Source organism: Alligator mississippiensis, chromosome 1, assembly GCF_030867095.1.
Source record: "Alligator mississippiensis isolate rAllMis1 chromosome 1, rAllMis1, whole genome shotgun sequence".
Lineage (NCBI taxonomy): Eukaryota > Metazoa > Chordata > Crocodylia > Alligatoridae > Alligator > Alligator mississippiensis.
In genome coordinates this window covers 317,816,928-317,837,894 of record NC_081824.1, presented here as the reverse complement: position 1 = coordinate 317,837,894, position 20,967 = coordinate 317,816,928, and the positions used below count along the sequence as shown (strand labels likewise).

Below are 20,967 nucleotides of genomic sequence, written 5' to 3'. Positions count from 1 at the left end.
GTTTAAAGGATAGGGTCAGTTGTTACCAGCCAGCATAGCTTTGTTAGTGGTATGAGGAGCTTGATTTCTTACTGCTGTAGCTGTACCAGCAGATGCCCCAATGTAGGTAGGGGCTGTTATATTAGGAAAACTGCACTTTTATCAATATAATTTGCTCTGTTGCAGGGGAGAGGGAGGAAGAGAGGAGAGCAGAATATTGTACAAAGTAAAAACACAGCTCTGCCAATTTAGTTTAATCACAGTAGATATTCCTTTACCAGGGGTCAGCAGTGTTTTTGGGCAGAGTGCCAAAAACACCTGCAACCTCACTTTGTAAGATGTTGGTGTACCAGGGGCAGACAGAGGAGGAGCTGCAAGGGGCCCGATCCTTGTTGTGGCAGTGCAACCCTGGCCCCTTCTCTGCTGTCTGCCCCAAAGCATGCATGCCAAGCAAAATGCTTTCACGTACCACACTCTGGCACCTGTGCCAGGGGTTGCCTACCCCTGTCCTATACCATTAAAGAGCTCCTAGTACAGGCATGGCTTTAGGTTTCTATTTAATGTCCTAATCCTGTTATTTGGGTAACTTTTATTTCCTACGATCATCTTTTATGCTTCTTGATGCATTTACTATGTATTTGCTAACCTGATCCTTTACTTAAAGAGAAATGCTCTTCTTTCTTGGTTGATGAGATCAACATTTAGCTTACCTCTAACATTTTTCCCCTTTGGAAAACTATCTCCTTGTCAAAGCAGACAGTTATAGCTATGTTAAAATACCATCTTCAGGGCTGAAAGCCACATCATGGGTTAATTTGGGGCAGGATAGTATTCTGAATGTCTATGTTCATATCCCACTATGCCGATGTTCTGCCTTCTGGAAGCTAGCCAAGTTTTTGCTGTTTACAAACATCTTCCTCCTACAGCTACTCCCTTCGGACCAAAACAAAAGGGACAAGTATAATTTTAGAATTAGCCATATTAAAATCTTTCTTAAAGGCTTCCATACTTCAGGCCTCGTTTAAATTTCCAGTAATAGCATCTCTGCATCATGGTCAGAGTACAAATGGTTACTGTTGTTGCTTGGACCCTTCAGGGCATCAGCTCGTTATCTGGCTCTGAACATTACATATTCTGTTGTGTAGAATAAGGTAAAATAATAATTCATTTTGATGTATGCAACTTCATATAAAAGTTATTAAATATATGACATTTATATACACAAAGTTTTGAGATCAGTCACAAAATTCCTTGCTTTAGATGTTTGCAAGGGATATGCAGCAACATCAATAGGCATGAATGAGAGGGGCACCCACCGCGGGTGCCAAGTTAGAGGCGGCGCTGGAATCACGCCCCCCCCACCCCCAACCCTACACATCTCATGCTCTGGCAATATTACCATGCCAGGACTTCTGAAACAGTTCCCAACTAGTGTTGTTTTAAGAGTCACAGGGCCAGGACAGGCAGAACAACACCCCCCCACCCCCGGTGAATAAACACTGGTTATGAAGATCCAGCTTACGAACCAGGGAAGGTAGACTGTATCACAGAATTTTCAGAATTTTTTCAAGTGTATTTTTACTATATCTTTTCATATTTGTAACAGAACAATATACATCTGTGCCAATGAATACTAATTGTCTTTGTAACTTAATAACCCCTAGCATCTCTCCTTAATAGTGGAGTATTTTATTCCTTTTATTTTCTTCAGGAGGGTTTTACAACTTCCCCTACAGTCTATACTTACTGCAGTAGGTTTCATTCTGACCATTGCTTATACACGAAAGTGTTCTGATCCTTATTGAGAAATTTAACATAGCTAAAGGAGCTTTGCTGTGGAACCACGTTTATGTGCAGTATCTTTTTTATATTATCAAATAAGTTGCAGAAGTCAAAATTGTCCTTTTAGCACCCAAATTTACAAACCACTCAAGAAGAAATGGTCCTTAAGTGTTTTGCAATATTAAAGCATGCAGGAGAGAATTTCATTTGTTCCACTTGTATAGGAGTCTATAGTAGGTAGTATTCCAAATCATGGAACTGATAATTAGATGTTTTAAATCAGTAATTGTGGATCAATATGCTGTATTTCTTCAAGTTTATCATGAGATTGCATTTCCAGTAAGCAACATTTTCCGTCAGCAAAATTACCTGCTTTAAAAGTAGCTAATATCATTTAGTTATTGGAGACAACATCTGTGTCACAAACAAGGCTCTGTCGTTTTTGTCTAATACACCACGGGCAGAAATGGCTACATCGGTGCAGTCGACTAAAGTAGGACTCTTTCCCAGGCCTTTGTGATGAATTTAATGTAAAGTTTGGATGGCACTCTTATGGTGATTTAAGATGTGACTGCTTCTCTGTGGCAGGATTGGTTGATTTGTGTTTTTTGCCTTAAAACTCCAATTATTTTTTTAAATGTACAGCAGCTATTAACTACAGTACCTGAAAGTTTAGGTTCCTTCATTCTGTTTTCCTTTTCTTCCATCTCTCCCATGATAGCATTAGCTGTTAATATCAGATGTTCCATCCTTGCAGCAAGAGTAGTTTTGTTACTGCTCTTCTTAACATAGAGCAATTGATGGACCCTATCAATTGTCAAACACCACACCATGGTCTTTATTTCAGTGAGAGCTACTGCATATCATGATCTGATGGCTTGGTTAGCACCCACTGAAATGCCTTGGAAACTTCATGTTTGAGAACACTTGCAAAGGATGTTATCTTCACTTGTGGGGAAAATACTGGATTCTACTTGCTTCCATACACTATGCAAAGAAAGCCAATCCTTTACAGTTTTCTGAAGCAGGTATTTTCAAAGAATACATTCTTCCAATAAGAAATATATTAATTTTTGTTGTCCTTCTCATTTTATTATATATTTAAGCAGTAAAACTGCCAGCTTACTAAAACTGTAGTAAAACTACTAGCTTAAAAAGCAAGGTCTGCTAAAACTCAGCAATGGTATGTCTTGGGTAAATAATTCCAGATTTACCAATGCGAGGTTGTCATGTTGGTTTAAAACCTCATTGAGGGAGGAGCTGATATAGAGTGAACAGTTGGAAAATGAATACACTGAAAGCCCCCTGTGGGTTAGAGGGCAGTTTGAAGCAATGTATAGCTACAGGCAGCTGAATGTCTGTTTGACAATGACAGCATTGCTAAATGAAGAGAATAACTGTAGTTTATTTTTAATTCACTCCGCTTATGGAAATACATTTTTCAGGTCTAAGTAGAGGTTAGTGCCTTAAACATGAATTGTGTTTTGAGGCCAACTACCTTTCCCTCCCTTTGTCTCCTCAACTCAAACACAAAAGCAGGTTCTGATGTATTCCCATCTCTTTGTACTCTGCACTGTAGGTAAGCTTTAAAAAACATAATGTCATAATTAAACTCTCCCTGTCTGTTTAGAAGTAAACCTATTCTTTTGACTACTGGGTTCTGATCTTTTCCCCTGCTAAGATGCCAAATCAGGCCTTAAAATATTGCTTAAATCTCTGTAAAACAGCATTTTTTCTTGAGAAGTCAGAACAGTGGGTATATTGGTATGGTGGCACATGTAAGAGCAGTAAGCTTAATGGTTCTTTGATTATTTCAAAGTCTTTTACTTTACAGATATTTACCATCATTTAAGCTTTTCTATTTGAAACAGAATCTTTGGTATGGAAACAATTTGTTCAACAGCAAAATTATAGATCTTTGGAGACACCATGAATAAAAGTATTACAAAAAACAGCTGTCTTATACGTAAAATAACAGTGTCCTGTATCTTCTTCAGATGGCTTATAACGTCATTTTAGTAGCAAAGTCCCCAAGTTAATAAGCTGAATTAGTATCATTCCTTTTTTTAATATAATTTCAGATGGCTAAACAGAATTAACATGCTTGCTGCTGGCTATGCAGAGAGAGAGAGGATCAAACAGGAACAAGGTACAGTGTTTTTTTTTTATTTTGGTTGCTTCATTCAGTTCTCTATCTCACCTGAACCGTTCTTTTTTCCATATCTTATAAGTTCATTCCCACTGTCTAAAAAAAGTCACAAATGGGTCTTTCAGCTTTTGTGGGGGGAGGGAGTTGTTTTGGTTTGTTTTTTTCCCCCTTCATTCACAAGGAAGTTCCTTTTTACTGGGAGGTTGATGCGTCATTTCTAGGGGATCACAGAGGAGGAAGCAATCCTGTATGTATTAGGAACAAAAACAAATTCTTCCAAATTTTGACTTAATTTGCTTACCATAAAGACTTTAATGTTAGGCTTCAATTTTTTACACTTCTGCTGCTACCATTGAGACTGAGATGTGTGACTTTATCAACACATTTGATATAGCACATTATTTTTAAGAGTGGCAGATTTATAGAATCAGTACTGTCCTTATGCAATGCCTATCCACATAACATTAGCTTTCATGACTAATATTCATGGATAAAAAAATAAGTGTAAAAAACTGAGTCTATCAAATGGCATGATCTTTAGTGCTCTAAATTGGAAATAATTGCAGAAAGTAGAAAAGAGAATGGGGTAGTATTTCATCATGATACAAATATAGCTTTCTATCCAAAATCCTATAAAATTCTTACATAAGGCCACAGAAAAGCTATATTTGCCCACCTGGTCTTATGAATGCATACTGTCTTTTATATGGCAGCAGACCCAAGGAAATTAAAGTGGCCTTGATGATAAAAAATTTGCGGAGATGTGTTCTCCACCCGTGGATCATTAAATTGGAACATCAGAGTTTATAATTCCTCTTACATTGCTGAGCCTTCATCTGTGAGACTGTTTTTGCCTTTGAGGCACATAAAGCCCAGAGCTGTGAATCCTAGAAGAAATATGAAATGTAAAAATGTTTAGACATTTTAAATTAAAAGGTAGACTCTCTTACATAGCTCACAAGGATTTACAGCTTGTCAAGGCACTTTTCAAAGATCCTAGGGCATTAAACATTTCTGTTACAGCAGCCTAATGATGGCCTTGCCTTTCAGTTCCTGAAAGGCAACAGCTCATGGGAAGCTGTGAGGAGAAAGCTTAAGATTCATAGACGCTACAGCTGGAAGGGACCTCGGAACATTGAGTCCAGCCCCCTTCCCCAGGGGCAGGAAGTCAGCAGGGATCATAGGATCCCAGCAAGATAAATATCCAAAGGTGTTCAAGGTAGGTGCTTGAACCATCTCTGGCAGCAGTCTATTCCAAACCTTGGGGGCTTGAACAATAAAGAAGTTCTTCCTTATGTCCAGCGTGAAACGGTCATGGAGGAGTTTGTGACCGTTTGACCTTGTCAGCCCTTCGGGTGCCCTGGTGACCAGACGTTCCCCCAGATCCTGGTGAGCACCCCTGATAAACTTATAGGTGGCCACCACATCACCACTGAGCCTGCACTTTTCCAGGCTGAAGAGTCCCATGGCTCTCAGCCTCTCATCATAAGGTCTGTATTCCTGACCTCTGATCATACACGTGGCTCTCCTCTAGACTCTCTCAAGCTTCTCCACACCCTTTTTGAATTGTGGAGCCCAAAACTGGACGCAGTACTCCAGCTGCGGCCTCACCAAGGCCAAGTACAACAGGAAAATGACATTCTGGGATTTACTTGAGAAGCATCTATGGGTGCAGGCCAGCGTTTTGTTCACTTTACTAGCCACAGCATCACATTGAAAGCTCACGTTCATCTTGTGGCCTATCATCTTGTGGACAGCCAGGCCCAGGGTCAAAGAGGACCTAGTCAGGGAACTTCTGGTGGGACTGGATATGTTCAAATCATCAGGTCCTGACAATCTCCACCCCAGAGTTCTGAGGGAACTAGCAGAGGTCTTTGCGGGACCCCTGGCACAGCTTTACGAGCACTCATGGTGCTCTGGTGCGGTGCCAGAGGACTGGAAAAGGGCCAATGTGGTCCCCATTTTCAAAAAAGGGGGGAAGGAGGACCCAGGAAATTATAGGCCTGTTAGTTTTACCTTGGTCCTGGGGAAGCTCTTTGAGAAAATTATCCAGGTGCACATCTGAGAGGAGCAAGCAGGGTATGTTTAGGGGCAACCAACATGGGTTCATTAGAAGCAAGTCCTGTCAGACCAACCTGGTGGCTTTCTATGACCAGGTCACAAGATCCTTGGATGCAGGTGTCACGGTGGACATAGTCTTTCTGGACTTTAGGAAGGCCTTTGACACTGTCTCTCACCCCATTCTCGTTAAAAAATTAGGAGATTGTGGTGTCGATGCCTACACAGTCAGATGGGTCGCCAGTTGGCTGGAGGGCTGCACCCAGAGAGTGTTGGTGGACGGGTCATTTTCGACCTGGAGGGGTGTGGGCAGTGGGGTCCTCCAGAGGTCGGTCCTCGGGCCCACACTGTTCAGTATCTTCATCAGTGACTTGGACAAGGGGGAGAAAACCACCTTGTTCAAATTCATAGATGACACTAAGATGTGGGGAGAAGTGGGCACGCTAGAAGGGAGGGACAGGCTGCAATTGGATCTGGACAGATTACAGGGGTGGGTGGATGAGAACAAGATGGGATTCAGTACTGACAAGTGCAAGGTACTGCAGCTAGGGAGAAAGAACCAGCACCATACCTGCAGGCTAGGGACCTCCCTTCTTGTAGGCACAGAGGTAGAAAAGGATCTTGGAGTCATCATAGACTCCAAGATGAACATGGGCTGCCAATGTGGGGATACAGTCAGGAAGGCCAACCGCACCTTGTCATGCATCCACAGATGTATCACAAGCAGGTCCAAGGAGGTGATCCTCCCCCTCTATATGACATTGGTCAGGCCACAGTTGGAGTACTGCATCCAGTTCTGGGTGCCACACTTCAGGAGGGATGTGGGCAACATTGAGAGGGTCCAAAGGAGGGCCACTCACATGATCAGGGGGCAGCAGGGCAGGCCCTATGAGTGGAGGCTACGGGACCTGAACCTGTTCAGCCTCCACAAGAGAAGGCTGAGAGGGGTTCTGGTGGCCATCTACAAACTGGCCAAGGGAGACCAGCAGGCAATGGGAGAGTCCCTGTTCCCCCAAGCACTACTGGGAATAACAAGGAATAACGGCCATAAGTTGACGGAGAGTAGATTCAGGCTGGATATCAGGAGGCACTACTTCACAGTCAGGACGGCTAGGATCTGGAACCAACTTCCAAGGGAAGTGGTGCTCACTCCTACCCTGAGGGTCTTTAACAGAAGGCTAGATAGACACCTTGCCAGGGTCGTTTGACCCCAGCATTCTTTCCTGCCCATGGCAGGGGGTCGGACTTGATGATCTGCTCAGGTCTCTTCCGACCCTACCAACTATGAAACCCCCAAGTCCCTTTCATCCATAGTGCTAACCAGTGTAGTACTACCAAGCCTATAAGCGTGCTGCAGGTTTTTCCTCCCAAGGTGGAGAACCTTACATTTTTTGGTGCTAAACACCATCAGGTTTTCATCCTCCCAATTCCTGAGCCTGTCAAGGTCTGCCTGTATCACCCTTCTGTCCTCGAGTGTGGATGCTTTACCCCAGAGTTTGGTGTCATCGGCAAACTTGGCCAGTCCACTTCTGACACCAATGTCTACATCACTAATGAAGATGTTAAATAGTATAGGCCCTAGGACAGAGCCTTGAGGGACCCCACTGGTCACAGGGCACCATGACAATTGACTTCCATCAGCCACCACCCTCTGGGTCCTACCGCGGAGCCAATTCCCCAGCCAGCGGATCGTGGTGAGGCCGAGACCACAGTTGGCCAGTTTTGCCAAGAAGTGATCATGGGATACCAGATTGAAGGCTTTTTTTGAAGTCAAGATATATGACATCAGTCTCTTCTCCCTTGTCCAGGTGATAGGTCACCTGGTCGTAAAAGGAAATCAGATTGGTCAGGCAAGACCTACCCACAACAAACCCATGCTGGCTATCCCTCAGGATGTTGCCGTCAGCCAGTCTGTTAAGGACGGCCTCTTTGATAATTTTTTCCAAGACCTTCCCCAGGATAGAAGTCAGGCTGATGGGCCTGTAGTATGCCAGATCTACTTTCCTCCCCTTATTGAAGATAGGCACCACATTGGCCTTCTTCCACTCTTCGGGCACTTCACCAGAGCACCAGGAGCTCTCGAAGATCCGTGCCAGGGGCTGAGCTAAGATGCTCCACATTATATTAGTACTGCTGAAATCTGCCTTCTCCAGAGGCCTGAAGACAAATCTGATTTCCCAGTGGAACACCAAGTCTGATCACTTGCCACAAAAACAGAGACCCCAATAAAGGGGAGGCTGCATAACAGTGAATGAAACATAGTTATGACAAGGGAAAAAAGGTATTGTATGTTCTAATCTTGCCTTTGTGTCCTGGGACAAATCCTTTTAACCTTTCCACCTTTGTTTTCCCCATCCATTAAAAAGAAGAATAATTAGTGCTTAGCTTCTTTATTTAAGCTAGGTGGGGTTTTCCTTCTCTTACATAAGGAAGATGGAATCCCTGCATTAGTACTTGTTGTAGAAGCATTGCATTGCTTACCACCTGTTTTCTGCCTTGTGTGGTATAATTCAGTCTGCTGCTAGGGTGCATAAAAGGTCAGATACCATAATGCAAAACACCATCCCTCACCAAATCACAGCACAGTGCTCAATGGCCCAGATGCTGCCACCACTCACAGAATCATAGAAAGTGAGGGTTGGAAGGGACCTCAGGAGGTCATCTAGTCCAACCCCCTGCTCAAAGCAGGACCACCCGCAACTAGATCATCCCAGCCAAGGCTTTGTTGAACCAGGCCATAAAAATCTCCCAGGATAGAGATTCCACCACCTCTCTAGGTAACCCATTCCATTGCTTTACCACCCTCCTAGTGAGAAAGTTTTTCCTAAACCTTCATTGATGTAACTTAAGACCATTGCTCCTTGTTCTGTTATCTGTCATCACTAAGAACGGTCCACCTCCATCCTCTTTGGAACCACACTTCAGGTAGTCGAAGGCTGCTATCAAATCTTCCCTTGGTCTTTCTGCAGACTAAATAAGCTCAGTTCCCTCAGCCTGTCCCTATAAGAGAAGTGCCCCGGCCCCGTACCATTTTTGTTGTCTTCCACTGGACTCCCTCCAACTTGTCCACATCCTTTCTATAGCGGGAGGCCCAAAACTGGACACAGTACTCCAGATATAGCCTCACCAGTGCTAAATAGAGGGGAATAATCACTTCCCCTGATCTGCTGGCAATCCTCCTACTCATGCAGTCCAGAATGCTGTTAGCCTTCTTCACAACAAAGGCACACAGTTGGGTCATATTTAGCTTCCTCTCCACTATAACCCCAAGATCCTTTTCTGCAGAGCTGCTGCTTAGCCAGTTGGTTCCCAGGATTGTTCTAAATGCAGGACTTTGCACTTCTCCTTATTGAATCTCATGCGATTTCTTTTGGTTCAGTACTCCAATTTGTTGAGGTCTCTCTGAATCCTAGCTCTACCATCTAATAGATCTATTACTCCCCTCAGCTTGGTGTCGTCTGCACACTTGCTGAGGATGCACTCCATTCCATCTTCCAGTTCACTGATAAAGATACTGAACAAAAACAGCCCCAGGACCAACCCCTGAGGCACTCCCCTTCATACCAGTTGCCAACTAGACATCCAGCTCTTGACTATTACCTTCTGATCCCAATGATCCAGCCAGTTTTCTGTCTACCTTACAATCCATTCATCCAGCCATACTTTTGTAGGTTACCTGCGAGACTATCAGAGACTGTACCAAAAGCCTTGCTAAAGTCAAGGTATATCACGTACACTGCTTTCACCACATCTATAGACCCAGTTATCTCATCATAGAAGGCAATCAGGTTGGTCAGGCATGACATGCCTTTGGTCAATCCATGCTGACTGTTCCTGATCACTTTTTTTTCTCCAGTTGCTTAAAAATGGATTCCTTGAGGATCTGATCCATGACTTTTCCAGGGACTGAGGTGAGGCTGACCCATCGGTAATTCCCTGGATCCTCTTCCTTCTTTGTCTTAAAGATGGGCACTATATTTGCCCTTTTCTAATGGCCCAGGACCTCCCCTGATCACCATGAGTTTTCAAAAATAATGGTCAGTGGCTCTGCAATCACATCAGCCAACTCCCTCAGCCCCCTTGGATGCATTGCATCTAGCCCCAATGTACTTGTACATTTCCAGCTTTTCTAAATAGTCTCTAACCTATTCTTTCACCACTGAGAGCTGCTCACCTTCTCCCAAAATTGTGCTGCCCAGTGCAGTAGTCTAGGAACTGACCTTGTCTGTGAAGACCAAGGTAAAAAAAGGTATTGAGTACTTCAGCCTTTTCTTTGTCATCTGTCACTAGTTTGCATCGCCCATTTAGTAAAGGACCCACCCTTTCCCTGACCTTTCTCCTGTTGCTAACATACTTGTAGAAACCCTTCTTATTACCCTCCATGTCACTTGCAACTACAGTTGTGCTTTGGCCTTCCTGACTTTATCCCTGCATGTCTGAGCAATATTCTTGTACTCCTCCACCCAGTCAAGCCTTCAGATCTCCATCAGTAGATCCTCTTGTCCACGCAAATCTGTGTGTAAATCCAGTTACTTTTAGGGTCTGGGCTCCTGTCAAAACAGCTGGGATCCCTTGCTTATCCAGCTTGGGGAATTCTCCCAGGTTTGTTCTCCTAGTGGAAAAACTTACTCAAAGGCCCTGAAGAGTGGAGACCTTGCAGTGCTGGCACTGTGCAGACAGGGGGAAGAGAACAACACTGTCTCCCTGTGGAGTAAGTGGGGGATGCTGGAGGACTGTGTTCTTTTGAGAGAAGCCACAGTATGTACAGACATTTGCTCTCCCAGCAGAACTCTGCCAGGAGTGATTTAACCCTGGTTATTCCCAGGTTATTTTTCTCCTGGAGCAGCCATGTTTACTCTGGGAGAAAAAGCATGAACATCTGTATACTTATGGTTTTTCCTGGGAGAGCAGCAACTCTTCCAGAAGAAACTGAATGTCTGTATGAGGCCTCTGTCACTGCTTAAAGAAATCTTCTCAGACCACTATGCCTGAGTTCTTCTAGGAAATTTTCAGTAGACCATTCCAAGCCCAGGGCCACATTTTAATCAATACATCTTTTGAAACAATGTTGTCAGGGGTTTACAGATTATCCCCTTCCCTCCCCCCGAGCACAAATAACTGGCCTTGTGCTTCCCCTGCAACAAGAACAAAGCCCCCCCCCCATTCCTTCTTAATGAACAGTAAAAAAAAAAAAAAAGGGGGGGGGGGGACTTTGCCAAAGAGTCATTTCACTAGCATTCCGAAAGTCTGGCCCTGGGAACTGTGAAGTGATCAGAAGGGGAGGTCAGTTATATTTAAGAAGAAAAAGAGAAAAGTTGTTAGATTGTTTCAAAAGCCTACCCCAAAATGAGAAAATCATCTGCTGTAGGAGAGGCAGTAGGCATAGTGTTCCTTCAGTTTGACAGACATTAACAGTTGTAAGCTAAAGGACAATGTTACCAGCCAAGGTATGGAAATAAAGCTCCGATCCTCAATCCTCCTATGGATTGTTTATTACCACTCAAGCAGTCTCACACTAAAACAGAAAAAAAAATGACTGAGAAAGTACTGGGCAATGTTGTCCATAGGCTTTTCCTGCACTATCCATCTAAAAAGGGAGCACTCAGAGTATTTCACTTTGAGCCAGCTTCCCCTTCCTAGTCACTTTGAGCAATCATGCCAGTAGCTTCAGCCTATTAGGGTTTATAGTACTATTGAAACTGTACCTGAGAACTCATCTCATGTCAGCTTAAAATGGCTTCCAAGATATTTGAGTTCAGATGCCAATTACAACAAGAAATCGCTATTGTCCATTCTCTTGAATGCTGTTTGTTACCTCCCTACCATTGCCTATGGCTGAGTTTGTGGGGGGGCAGACAAAGCTGAACCCTCTCTGTTTGTATATTTGTGTCTAGCAGTAGAAGCGTATGTGAATAGTGGGAAGCATAATCTCACATTCCTTACTTACTGAAGTATAGGGGTTTTAAGTCCCCCTATGGAGCCATCTTTGGATGGCACCAAAAGGGTTACTTTGTTGATGAATAATGTATGTCTGAAGGCATTAGGTTAATAAAATAATACCTTGCTTAAATTATATGAAACTCTGAGGCAGGAATTTATTATATTTAGTGGTTATTCCAAGAGTCAACTATGTTTGGGGTTGTTTTTTTTCCAAACAATCTTTTTATTTCTGTTAAGTAAGTCTCATGCAACAGCAACTTATAATACCATAGAAACAATTCAGAGGTGGTTGTCAAACCTATTTCAATTAAGCACTGAATGCTTCAGGATCTGCTGTGCATGAATATATCTCAAGTACTTCAGGGATGCACGAATCACCACACTGTGGGTGTAAGACTAGTAGAAACGTGACTTTCTGCAAGTGAAATCTTTGCAGCAAAATTTTATATTAAAAATATCATTTTTCCATGTTAAATATAGTGAATGTTAATAATTTGACAAGACACTTCTGTAGAGGAATAAATTGCTTTCTTTCTGGTAGTATAAAAATGAGGGGAGAGATGCATTTTTCATATAAATAGAAAGTATTTACTAACAATACAACAACAGTTTATATTTAATTAACATAATTCATTCAGAGGGCTTCTGTAATTTGCTCTATTCATTGATCACCATTTAAATGTTGTCACCTGTGCAGAAAAATAGGACAACAGTTTAACAACATTTAATATTATCTATTTGCTTAAATCCAAGATAAGGCTTCTCTCCCCAATTTAACATGGGGGGGTGGGACGGGGAAAGCCCCTCATCTTGGATTCAAGTACAAGTTGGACAGACAGCTGCTTCAGCTCCAATTCTGGCCCCAATCTGAGTTGGAGTTGGGCCAATGCCCACCACTGTCTCTGCCCCCTCCTCCCCCATTGCCTGCCCCCCCCCCCCGCCCAGCCTCTGCTCCCTCATCCATACCCCTGTTGCCACTTACCCTCTGGCTCCACAGAGCACATGGTTGCTCCAGCCCCAATCCAGCCACACAACAGCAGGGATCAAAGCTGGCGTTGCTGCAACTGCTGCTGCAAAGCTGGGCTAGGACTAGAAAAACCATGTGCTCCATGCACCAGACTGGAGCAGGGCTAGAGCTGGAGCCAAAGGGTAAGCAACGCAAAATGGCCAGGCAAAGGGACAGAGGCCTCAGCGGGGACCAGGTAGGAGGGGGGGCAAGTGGTAGGTGGGGCAGATGCCAGGGGATACAGGCCCATGGTGGAGGAGAGGGAGGCAAGTGCTGGGGCACGCAAGCACATGGGGAAGTGGTAGTGGGGAAATAAGCAGGAAAGGGTAAGGTGCAAAAGGGGCAAGGGGTAGGGGTCAGGCCACTTGACTCCCCTGCCAGCTGTGCCCTACCACTGCTTGCCTGCTGCAACAGTAAAGGGTGATGCATTTAAGACTACCCTTCTATAATTAGTTTCTACATGTGAAAAATTATACCACATTTATACATTTTCCATGTATAGAATCTAATTATTGGAGGGTCATCTTAAATTCAGAGTTGTCTTGGATTCAAGTAAACACGGCAAGTTAACTGAATGTAGTCAGTTACTTATGTTGGAATTGTGTTAGGACGTTGGTGCCAGAAATCCCACTCTTGATAAAGTGTCATGGCATTTTTTAAAGGTAACGGGAGATTATTTTCTTTTCTTTCCTCAAAGTCTGCAAAGGCCCAAACTAGAGCCAGTCAGACAAATTTCATTGCACAAAAAAGTATCTAGCTGTATTTACTTACTCAATTTTAAGCACTTTTAAACATTTTTTTTCCCCACAATCATTGAGGCACAGCTTAATTTTAGTTTCAGAATAAATATTTGTATTGTAAGCCAGCAACAATCATGTGCTGCAGTGGAATTGCTGACAAGTGTTTCACCATCAGCAGCTTCCTCAGGCTTTTCTGTCACAAACATACAACTACTTGTATGCAAATATTTTCAATCTTTTTTTTTTTTTTTGAGAAACTTGGGAGAAAATATTTTTAAGAGTCAGAGAGCTTGTAACTTTTTTATTTACTTTTTCAGGGTCTAGGTCTGTTTATATGAAAGAAATTTATTGTGGATTTCTGTGTACTAATTCAAATTTATGGTTCATGAAAGCTGTATTCCTGTTCAGATGTTTTAAGTAGACACTTCTCAGCGACCTGAGGGAAACCTCTCAGCTTCCGGGTGCTTTAAAGCATCCTGGCACTTTAAAAAAAACAAAAAGCCCCACACTCACTGGTTGTAGCAGCAGGAATCAAGGTCTCTGAGGCCTCATGGCAGAGCCCCTCTGCCCAATGCGGAGCAGTGGGGATTGGCTGCCGCCCCCCCCCCATAGCACCTGCACAGCAGCTGTCGCATCATGTGGGTGCAGCATGACTTGGCAGGGTGCCATGCACTGTCTGGGAGCTGGGGTGGCTCCAGTGGTCAGGCAGAGCCCAGCACCACTCAGCCCCAGTGGCCCCAGCTCCCAGACAGCACGCAGCGGCCTGCCAAGCCATCCTGCACCCACACTATGGGGCAGCTGCTATGCGGGTGCCAGGAGGGGGGTGGGGGGACAATCCTTGTTGCCCCCCACTGCCCTATGCTGCACAGGGGGACTCTGCTACAAGCCCTCAGAGGCCCTGATCACAGCTGCTACATCTGGTGAGTGCGGGGCTTCCCCCGCCCCCCCCTTTTAAGTGCCAGGATGCTGGAGCCAGGCGGGGGATGGAGCAGGACAGCCATGGGGGCTACTCCTGCAGCTCCCTCTGCCCGGGGAGAGGCAGGCACAGCTGGAGGAGCCATGGGAGAACCTGTAGTTGTTCAGCTGGCCCTGCTTCTCCCTGACCAATCCGAATCTCTGAATCGGCGTCGAAACTCCAAAGCAGATTCAGCCGAATTGAAACAGAACAGTGATCTGAAACACAAAAATGAATCACAATCCTCCGAAATGGCCGAATCCAAAACTGAAACAAAACATAGTTGTTTCGCACAGCCCCTATTTATTATTAAAAACAAATAAAAAACAAAAAAACCCCACCCTAACCCCAATGTTATTAGCATTTAAAATCATATTATAACTTGGGGAAACATGCTTTACAGTTAGCTTTTATTTCCTTTTTAAAAGTATGTATCTTCTGTTGCACCTTTTATGTCCCTGAATATGATACTGGCTACAGCATATTTTTAATTGGACAATACTATAACCAAATTCATACAAGTGGAAGCTGTATAATATGGGTAATTAAAGTTAACATTTCAACCTTTTGTTGATTTAAATAGCTTATCTGTTAAAGCAAGAATCATTCATTATCTCTTCACATATCCAAGAAGAAAAGTAGCATGGGCTGCATCCATTTGGACCTTTGTTTTGTCAAGTTCTAAAAAACAGAATAAACTGTTCTATTATACAATGATTTCCTTAAATACCAGGATTTGATACAGAGAGAAACTGAGTGATAATATTAATAGTAATATAAGTTGTTTGTGTTTGTGGAAAGGTTATTTACTTTGAACTGATTTGGCAGTCAGCAGGTATACAAAATGATTGCATTGTCATTGATCTTGTGTTATATAGAGGTGAAATTAAGGTAAGCAGTGCCCAGCTATGACAAGGTTAAGTTTTGTTCCACTTATGTTAGGGTGGAGAAGGTTTAAGTCATAGGTATGCAAAGCAAAGGCTTAACAAGCAACTGGGCTCCCAGGCCAGCAGGACGCGTTGGGGTAGCAATAACTTATGGCTAAATCCATGCCACTGTATGGCTGTAGCAGCAGCTGATATTTTTCCATCCCTCCCCACAAGTTGATGCCTGGGCTGCCCAGGTTGCTGCACCTTAGTTGCATGATGCCCTAATTATGGCTCAAAAGCACTTACTCAATCTTATACCCTCCTATAACTTCCTTTTTTATTCTCTTTCCATTTCCTAAATATCAGATCGTTACAAATTAGACTCCATTATATGACAAGCTTAAAACTGATGTCACCAATAAGCAGCACCACTAAATCTGGTTCAAGGACTTACACATCCATTGCACCTATTGGATTTGCCTCATTATTTATTGATCACTTCATTGATTTTCTGAAACCATCAGTAAGACGTTTTTCATTGCATAAACCAGTGCTTATCTTATCTTCTGCAATTCATCCATGGACACTGATGTGATAGGTTTCTTATGAACACGTTAATAAAACAAATTGCATACAATCGATTATTACTGAAAATTACATTTTAAAGACTCGGTAAGTGGTAGGGTGTACTTGGAGAAGAAGAGAGGAAATTCATGGAAGTACGAATGGTTTCAAGTGTGTTACAGTTGTTTTTGATTAATTTGATATTTTTAATGTTAATTAAGTTTCTCAGTGATATTTTAGTGCAGGTTATATTTTCACTTTTTTCTGCTTGAAATATAGTTTCAAAACATCCCAAACCATGTATATCCAGTTTCATTTGGCAAATGCTGATGTAGCGATTGTATAATTGTAGACGTAGGGTTGAAAGTTTGGTAATATTTTTGTGGGCATTTTCTATTAAATGCCATTTTTACAGTTTTTGTACTGCACAGTTTGTGTTCCTAATTCCTAAGTAAATCTTCAAGTACTCTACTGATGATGACATATCAGGTTTATCTAAAAAAAGAAAAAGGAATGCATTTTTTCTTCAGTTTATACACACATAAACTGGCTGTTATTTATAAAGTCAGCTTTTTACTAAGGCTTAACTTGTAGTGGTATCTGAGATTTGTCTTTTCATTGGAGGATTGGACCAAAAGAAATTTCATGAGGCTCAATAAGGAGAAGTGCAAAGTCCTACATTTAGGAAGAAACAATCCCATGCACCGGTACAGACTGAGGACCCAACTAGCTAAGCAGCTGAAAAGGACCTGGAGATTACAATGGAAAAATAAGCTATATATAAATCAACTGTGTACCTTTGTTGCCAAGAAGACTAACAGTATCCTGAGTGTTGTCAGTAGATCATAGGAGTGTTGCCAGTAGATCGAGGGAAATGATTATTACCCTCTATTTGGCACTGGTGAGGCCACATCTGGAGTACCATGTCCAGTTTTGTGTCCCCCACTACAGAAAGGAAGTAGACTAATTGGAGAGAGTCAGCTGGAGGGCAAACGAAAATGGTTGGGAGGCTGGGGCACATGACTTATGAGAAGAGGCTGAGGGAACTGGGTTTATTTAGTCTAGAGAAGAGATGATTGAAGGGGGATTTAATTGCAGCCTTCAACTACCTGCAAGGTGGTTCCAAAGTGGATGAAAGCTAGACTGTTCTTGGTGGTGGCAGATAACAGAACAAGGAGTAATGCTCTCAAGTTGCAGCAAAGGAAGTTTAGTTCAGATATTAGGAAAAAAATTCTCATGAGGAGGATGGTAAAGCACTGGACCAGGCTACCCAGAGAGGCTGTCAAATTTTCATCCTTGGAAGTTTTTAAGACTCAGCTACACAAAGCCTTGGCTAGGAAGGTCTAGTTGGGGATGGCCCTGCTTTGAGCAGGGGATTGCATTAGGTGACCTCCTGAGGTCCCTTCAAACCTTAATTTTCTGTGATTCTATGATTGTTTAGTTTGAACTTTTCATTAACTTGGTATTTTATTGACATATGCTTAAAAAAACTTGCTTACAACTTTTTAGATTACTGGAGTGAGAGCGACAAGGAAGAAGCAGATACTCCATCAACACCCAAACAAGACAGTCCACCGCCTCCATATGACACATACCCACGACCTCCTTCTGTAAGTCCTCTGCAGTTACTTAATTGAAAATGTTTGGTGAAAAATATTATTTTTACCTACTTAAAATCTTTCTAAACCTTAATACATTCAAACTGCTGTAAAGAACAGTTTTTACTATATCGATTTCTGTTGAAAATATTGGTATTCAGTCAGCCCCTGTAAAATAAATAAAACTCCCCTTCAAATCTAAAATCTCCTTTAATCTTTTTCTGATCAAAATAAGGCTCTCTAATGGTTATGTACCTTTCTAAATTTAGTGTTGTTCATTTGAAGCCCTGTATTTCTTGTTGTTGGGAAATAATCCTGTCCAGAAACTAATCAAAATATTAGTTTACATCCAGAGTATGAAAGTGTAGGTAGTATTAGTTTTTTGGATTACTGGAGTGAGAGTGATAAGGAAGAAGTTGTTAGTTGTTAATAAGGGAAGAATCTTGTCCAGAGGCAGGAAGTGAAACTGTGATTTAATAATTACATCTTGTATAGCTGCAGAGAGAGAAAGGAAACTATTTGCCTCCATAGAGTAAAAAATCAGAGAGAGTAAACTATTGTTCCATGGACATGAACAAGGACTGAAGACGCACACACAAAAATGAAAATTTCCTCTGGGAAACAAACTGAGATAGCATAAAGGGCAACAAGAAAAGCATTTATGAAAGTAAGGCTGAGTGAAAAACTAAGGTGAGATGAGGATGTTTTCCTTTGTTTCTTGCTCAAAAGCAAACATACACATGTATAACATCACTTAACTTTCTGGTAGTTTTTAATCCACAGCTTTACTGAAATTGTTCCTTAAACAATACAACTCAGTAGCATCAGAACTTACCCAAGAGGACAATCTTTGCACATGAATATTTTCAAATACAAATACAACTAACACTCCTACTTTCAGCAGTAGCCACATAACCCAGATTTAGGAGAATCTATAATCTTGCTCACAAGAAAAAGTTGGTTAAGTTATAAAAAATGTTCATGACTACTCCATGCAAAACAGAGCCTACTCAATGAGTAGCTCTCTACTCACAGCCCAAACTTACACTTCTAGATCAAAGATTCTTCATGGCACAAAATAAGTGCCAGCGTCAAAATGCATATGTAGGTTCCAGAAAACTTTCAGTCCTCCGCTAACATACAAACAACAGAAATAGTTATTTTGTCACCTACAAAATTTATAAATTAAAACACTCACAAATATTTTTCAGTTTCTTCTCACATCCAGTTTTAATATAGGGCCAGACTGCAAATCACTTACTCATAGCATGCATGATGAAGGCACATACACAAAAAGTAAAATTGCAACTGGGAAACAAATGGAGGTAGCACAGAGGGCAACAAGAAAAACATTGGAACTCAGGCTGAATAAAAAAAAATACAGAGAGATAATGAAGCTTTCCTTCTTTTCTAACTTTAAAATAAACATGCACACACATTACATCACTTAACATCCTGGTATTTTTCTTCCATGTCTATGCTCTAAGAAATTGTTAACCAGTTCATCTTAGAAAGTTACATAAAAATAAAGCACAAAATAAGCTAAGTTTTGAAGTTTCTAGCTTTAGAAGCTTCTGAATTATCTGAGCGCAAACAGTGTATATAAATGTAAATGGGAAAATGTATTTTCCCTGCAGTGCAACTGACAAGCCATTTTTTAATTTACCCAAACCATTCATCTTTGGGCTAGATCCAGGTATGACAACATCATCCTAAAAGATGTGCAGATTATAATGAAAGGTCACCTTGAAGATAGGCAGTACTCACTCCTTAGTGTAGAACCAGATTCAGCCATTTTTGTACCTATTTATTAGTGTAGTGAATAGTCTCATGAGAGTCCATGGATCTGTTTTGCAGAGTAGGGATTATTCAACAAGAGTGAGGGGATCAGTCTGAACCATAGTATTTATGTCAGTATATAGATGCACTCTGTACATCTGAAAATACAAACACACTAGACAAAATGGTTTAGATTTGTAACTTGTTCCCTCGTGACTAAAGTAGATACTGTCATTAATTGGTGCATCTACACATCACCATATGGTGACGTTGCTATGGCTCTGTGCTTTAGTACTTCCTTTTGGAAGTACTAAAGCATGGCACAGTAACTGCCCATACTGTGTCATGCACATGGTGCATGATTAGATTTCGTCTCTACTTTGCCGTAGTGGCATGCTAAAATGGGGGAGCATGCCACTATGGCGAAGTAGCTGCTGGTCATGTGTAGACTCATGTGATCACTCTGTCACTGTAGTGTGTCATAAGGTGACGTGTAGATGTGCCCATAATAAAATAGTTTTGTGGCAGTTATTAGTAGATCTGAATATACTGCCTATCTGAGGAATATCCTGCTGTTCACTTTGTAGATGAGTTGTGCAAGCCCTTACGTGGAACCAAAACACAGCCGGCTTTCATCCACGGAAACTTCCCAATCACAGTCTTCTCATGAAGAGTTCCGTCAGGAAGCAGTTGGGAGCACCACTGAATCACCTGTCCGCAAAACAGCCAGCCAGAGACGTTCCTGGCAGGATTTAATAGAGACACCACTGACAAGCTCAGGACTGCACTACCTTCAGACTCTGCCCCTTGAGGATTCAGTGTTCTCTGACTCAGTCGTAATCTCACCAGAACACAGGCGGCAATCAACTCTTCCAACTCAAAAGTGCCACCTGCAGGATCACTACGGTCCATTTCCTTTAGTAGAGGGTGAGAAAATGCAAGTGCTAAATGGAAATGGGGGAAAACCCCGGAGTTTTACTCTGCCTCGGGATAGTGGGTTCAACCACTGCTGTCAGAGCCTTTCAGTTAGTGCCTCTGATCACCAGGAAGAAGTGCAACAGAAAGAGGTAGATGAGGAGGAGGAGGAGGAGGAAGGGAAAGCAACAGAAGAAAGCCAAGAAGATAAAAGTAAGTATTGCATATTCTCTGTAGCATTTCGGCACTCCTATATAATTAACTTATACGTTGAAAATTTCTTTCTTAAGTTTTTATATATATAATATATAAATATAGAGAGCGAGAGAGTCTTCCCTTAAATTTTAACAAGTCACTCTTGCTGCAGATGCTGTGGAAATGACCTGATCTTCTCTCTGTTCAGTGTCTTAAAATCTTTCAGGAAGATGACTGAGGTATCCTAGGGCACATCTACGCCACCTGAATGCACCACCTGAATGTATTATATTACTCAGTGTAACATGGCTGCCTTTGTGTGGGCAAGATCTCTCTTTTCTGAAAGAGATTACTGGCATACACCCTGCTGCACTAAAATAGCAATGTTACATTTGTTTTGGGGTGCAAGTGTATCCACTGAATGGAGTTAGTAGGTCT

General features: G+C 42.2%; 1 protein-coding gene across 8 annotated transcripts in view; it reads left to right on the top strand.

The window, feature by feature from the left end:
* CNKSR2 (connector enhancer of kinase suppressor of Ras 2) overlaps nt 1-20,967 on the top strand; it is a 380,784-nt gene that overhangs the window by 292,557 nt on the left and 67,260 nt on the right. For all 8 annotated transcript variants that reach the window (XM_059720858.1, XM_059720856.1, XM_059720857.1 and 5 more), the window contains 3 exons: nt 3,843-3,910; nt 17,552-17,652; nt 20,007-20,547. In XM_059720858.1, coding sequence (XP_059576841.1) covers nt 3,843-3,910; nt 17,552-17,652; nt 20,007-20,547 — 710 coding nt within the window. The remainder of the gene's footprint in view (nt 1-3,842; nt 3,911-17,551; nt 17,653-20,006; nt 20,548-20,967) is intronic.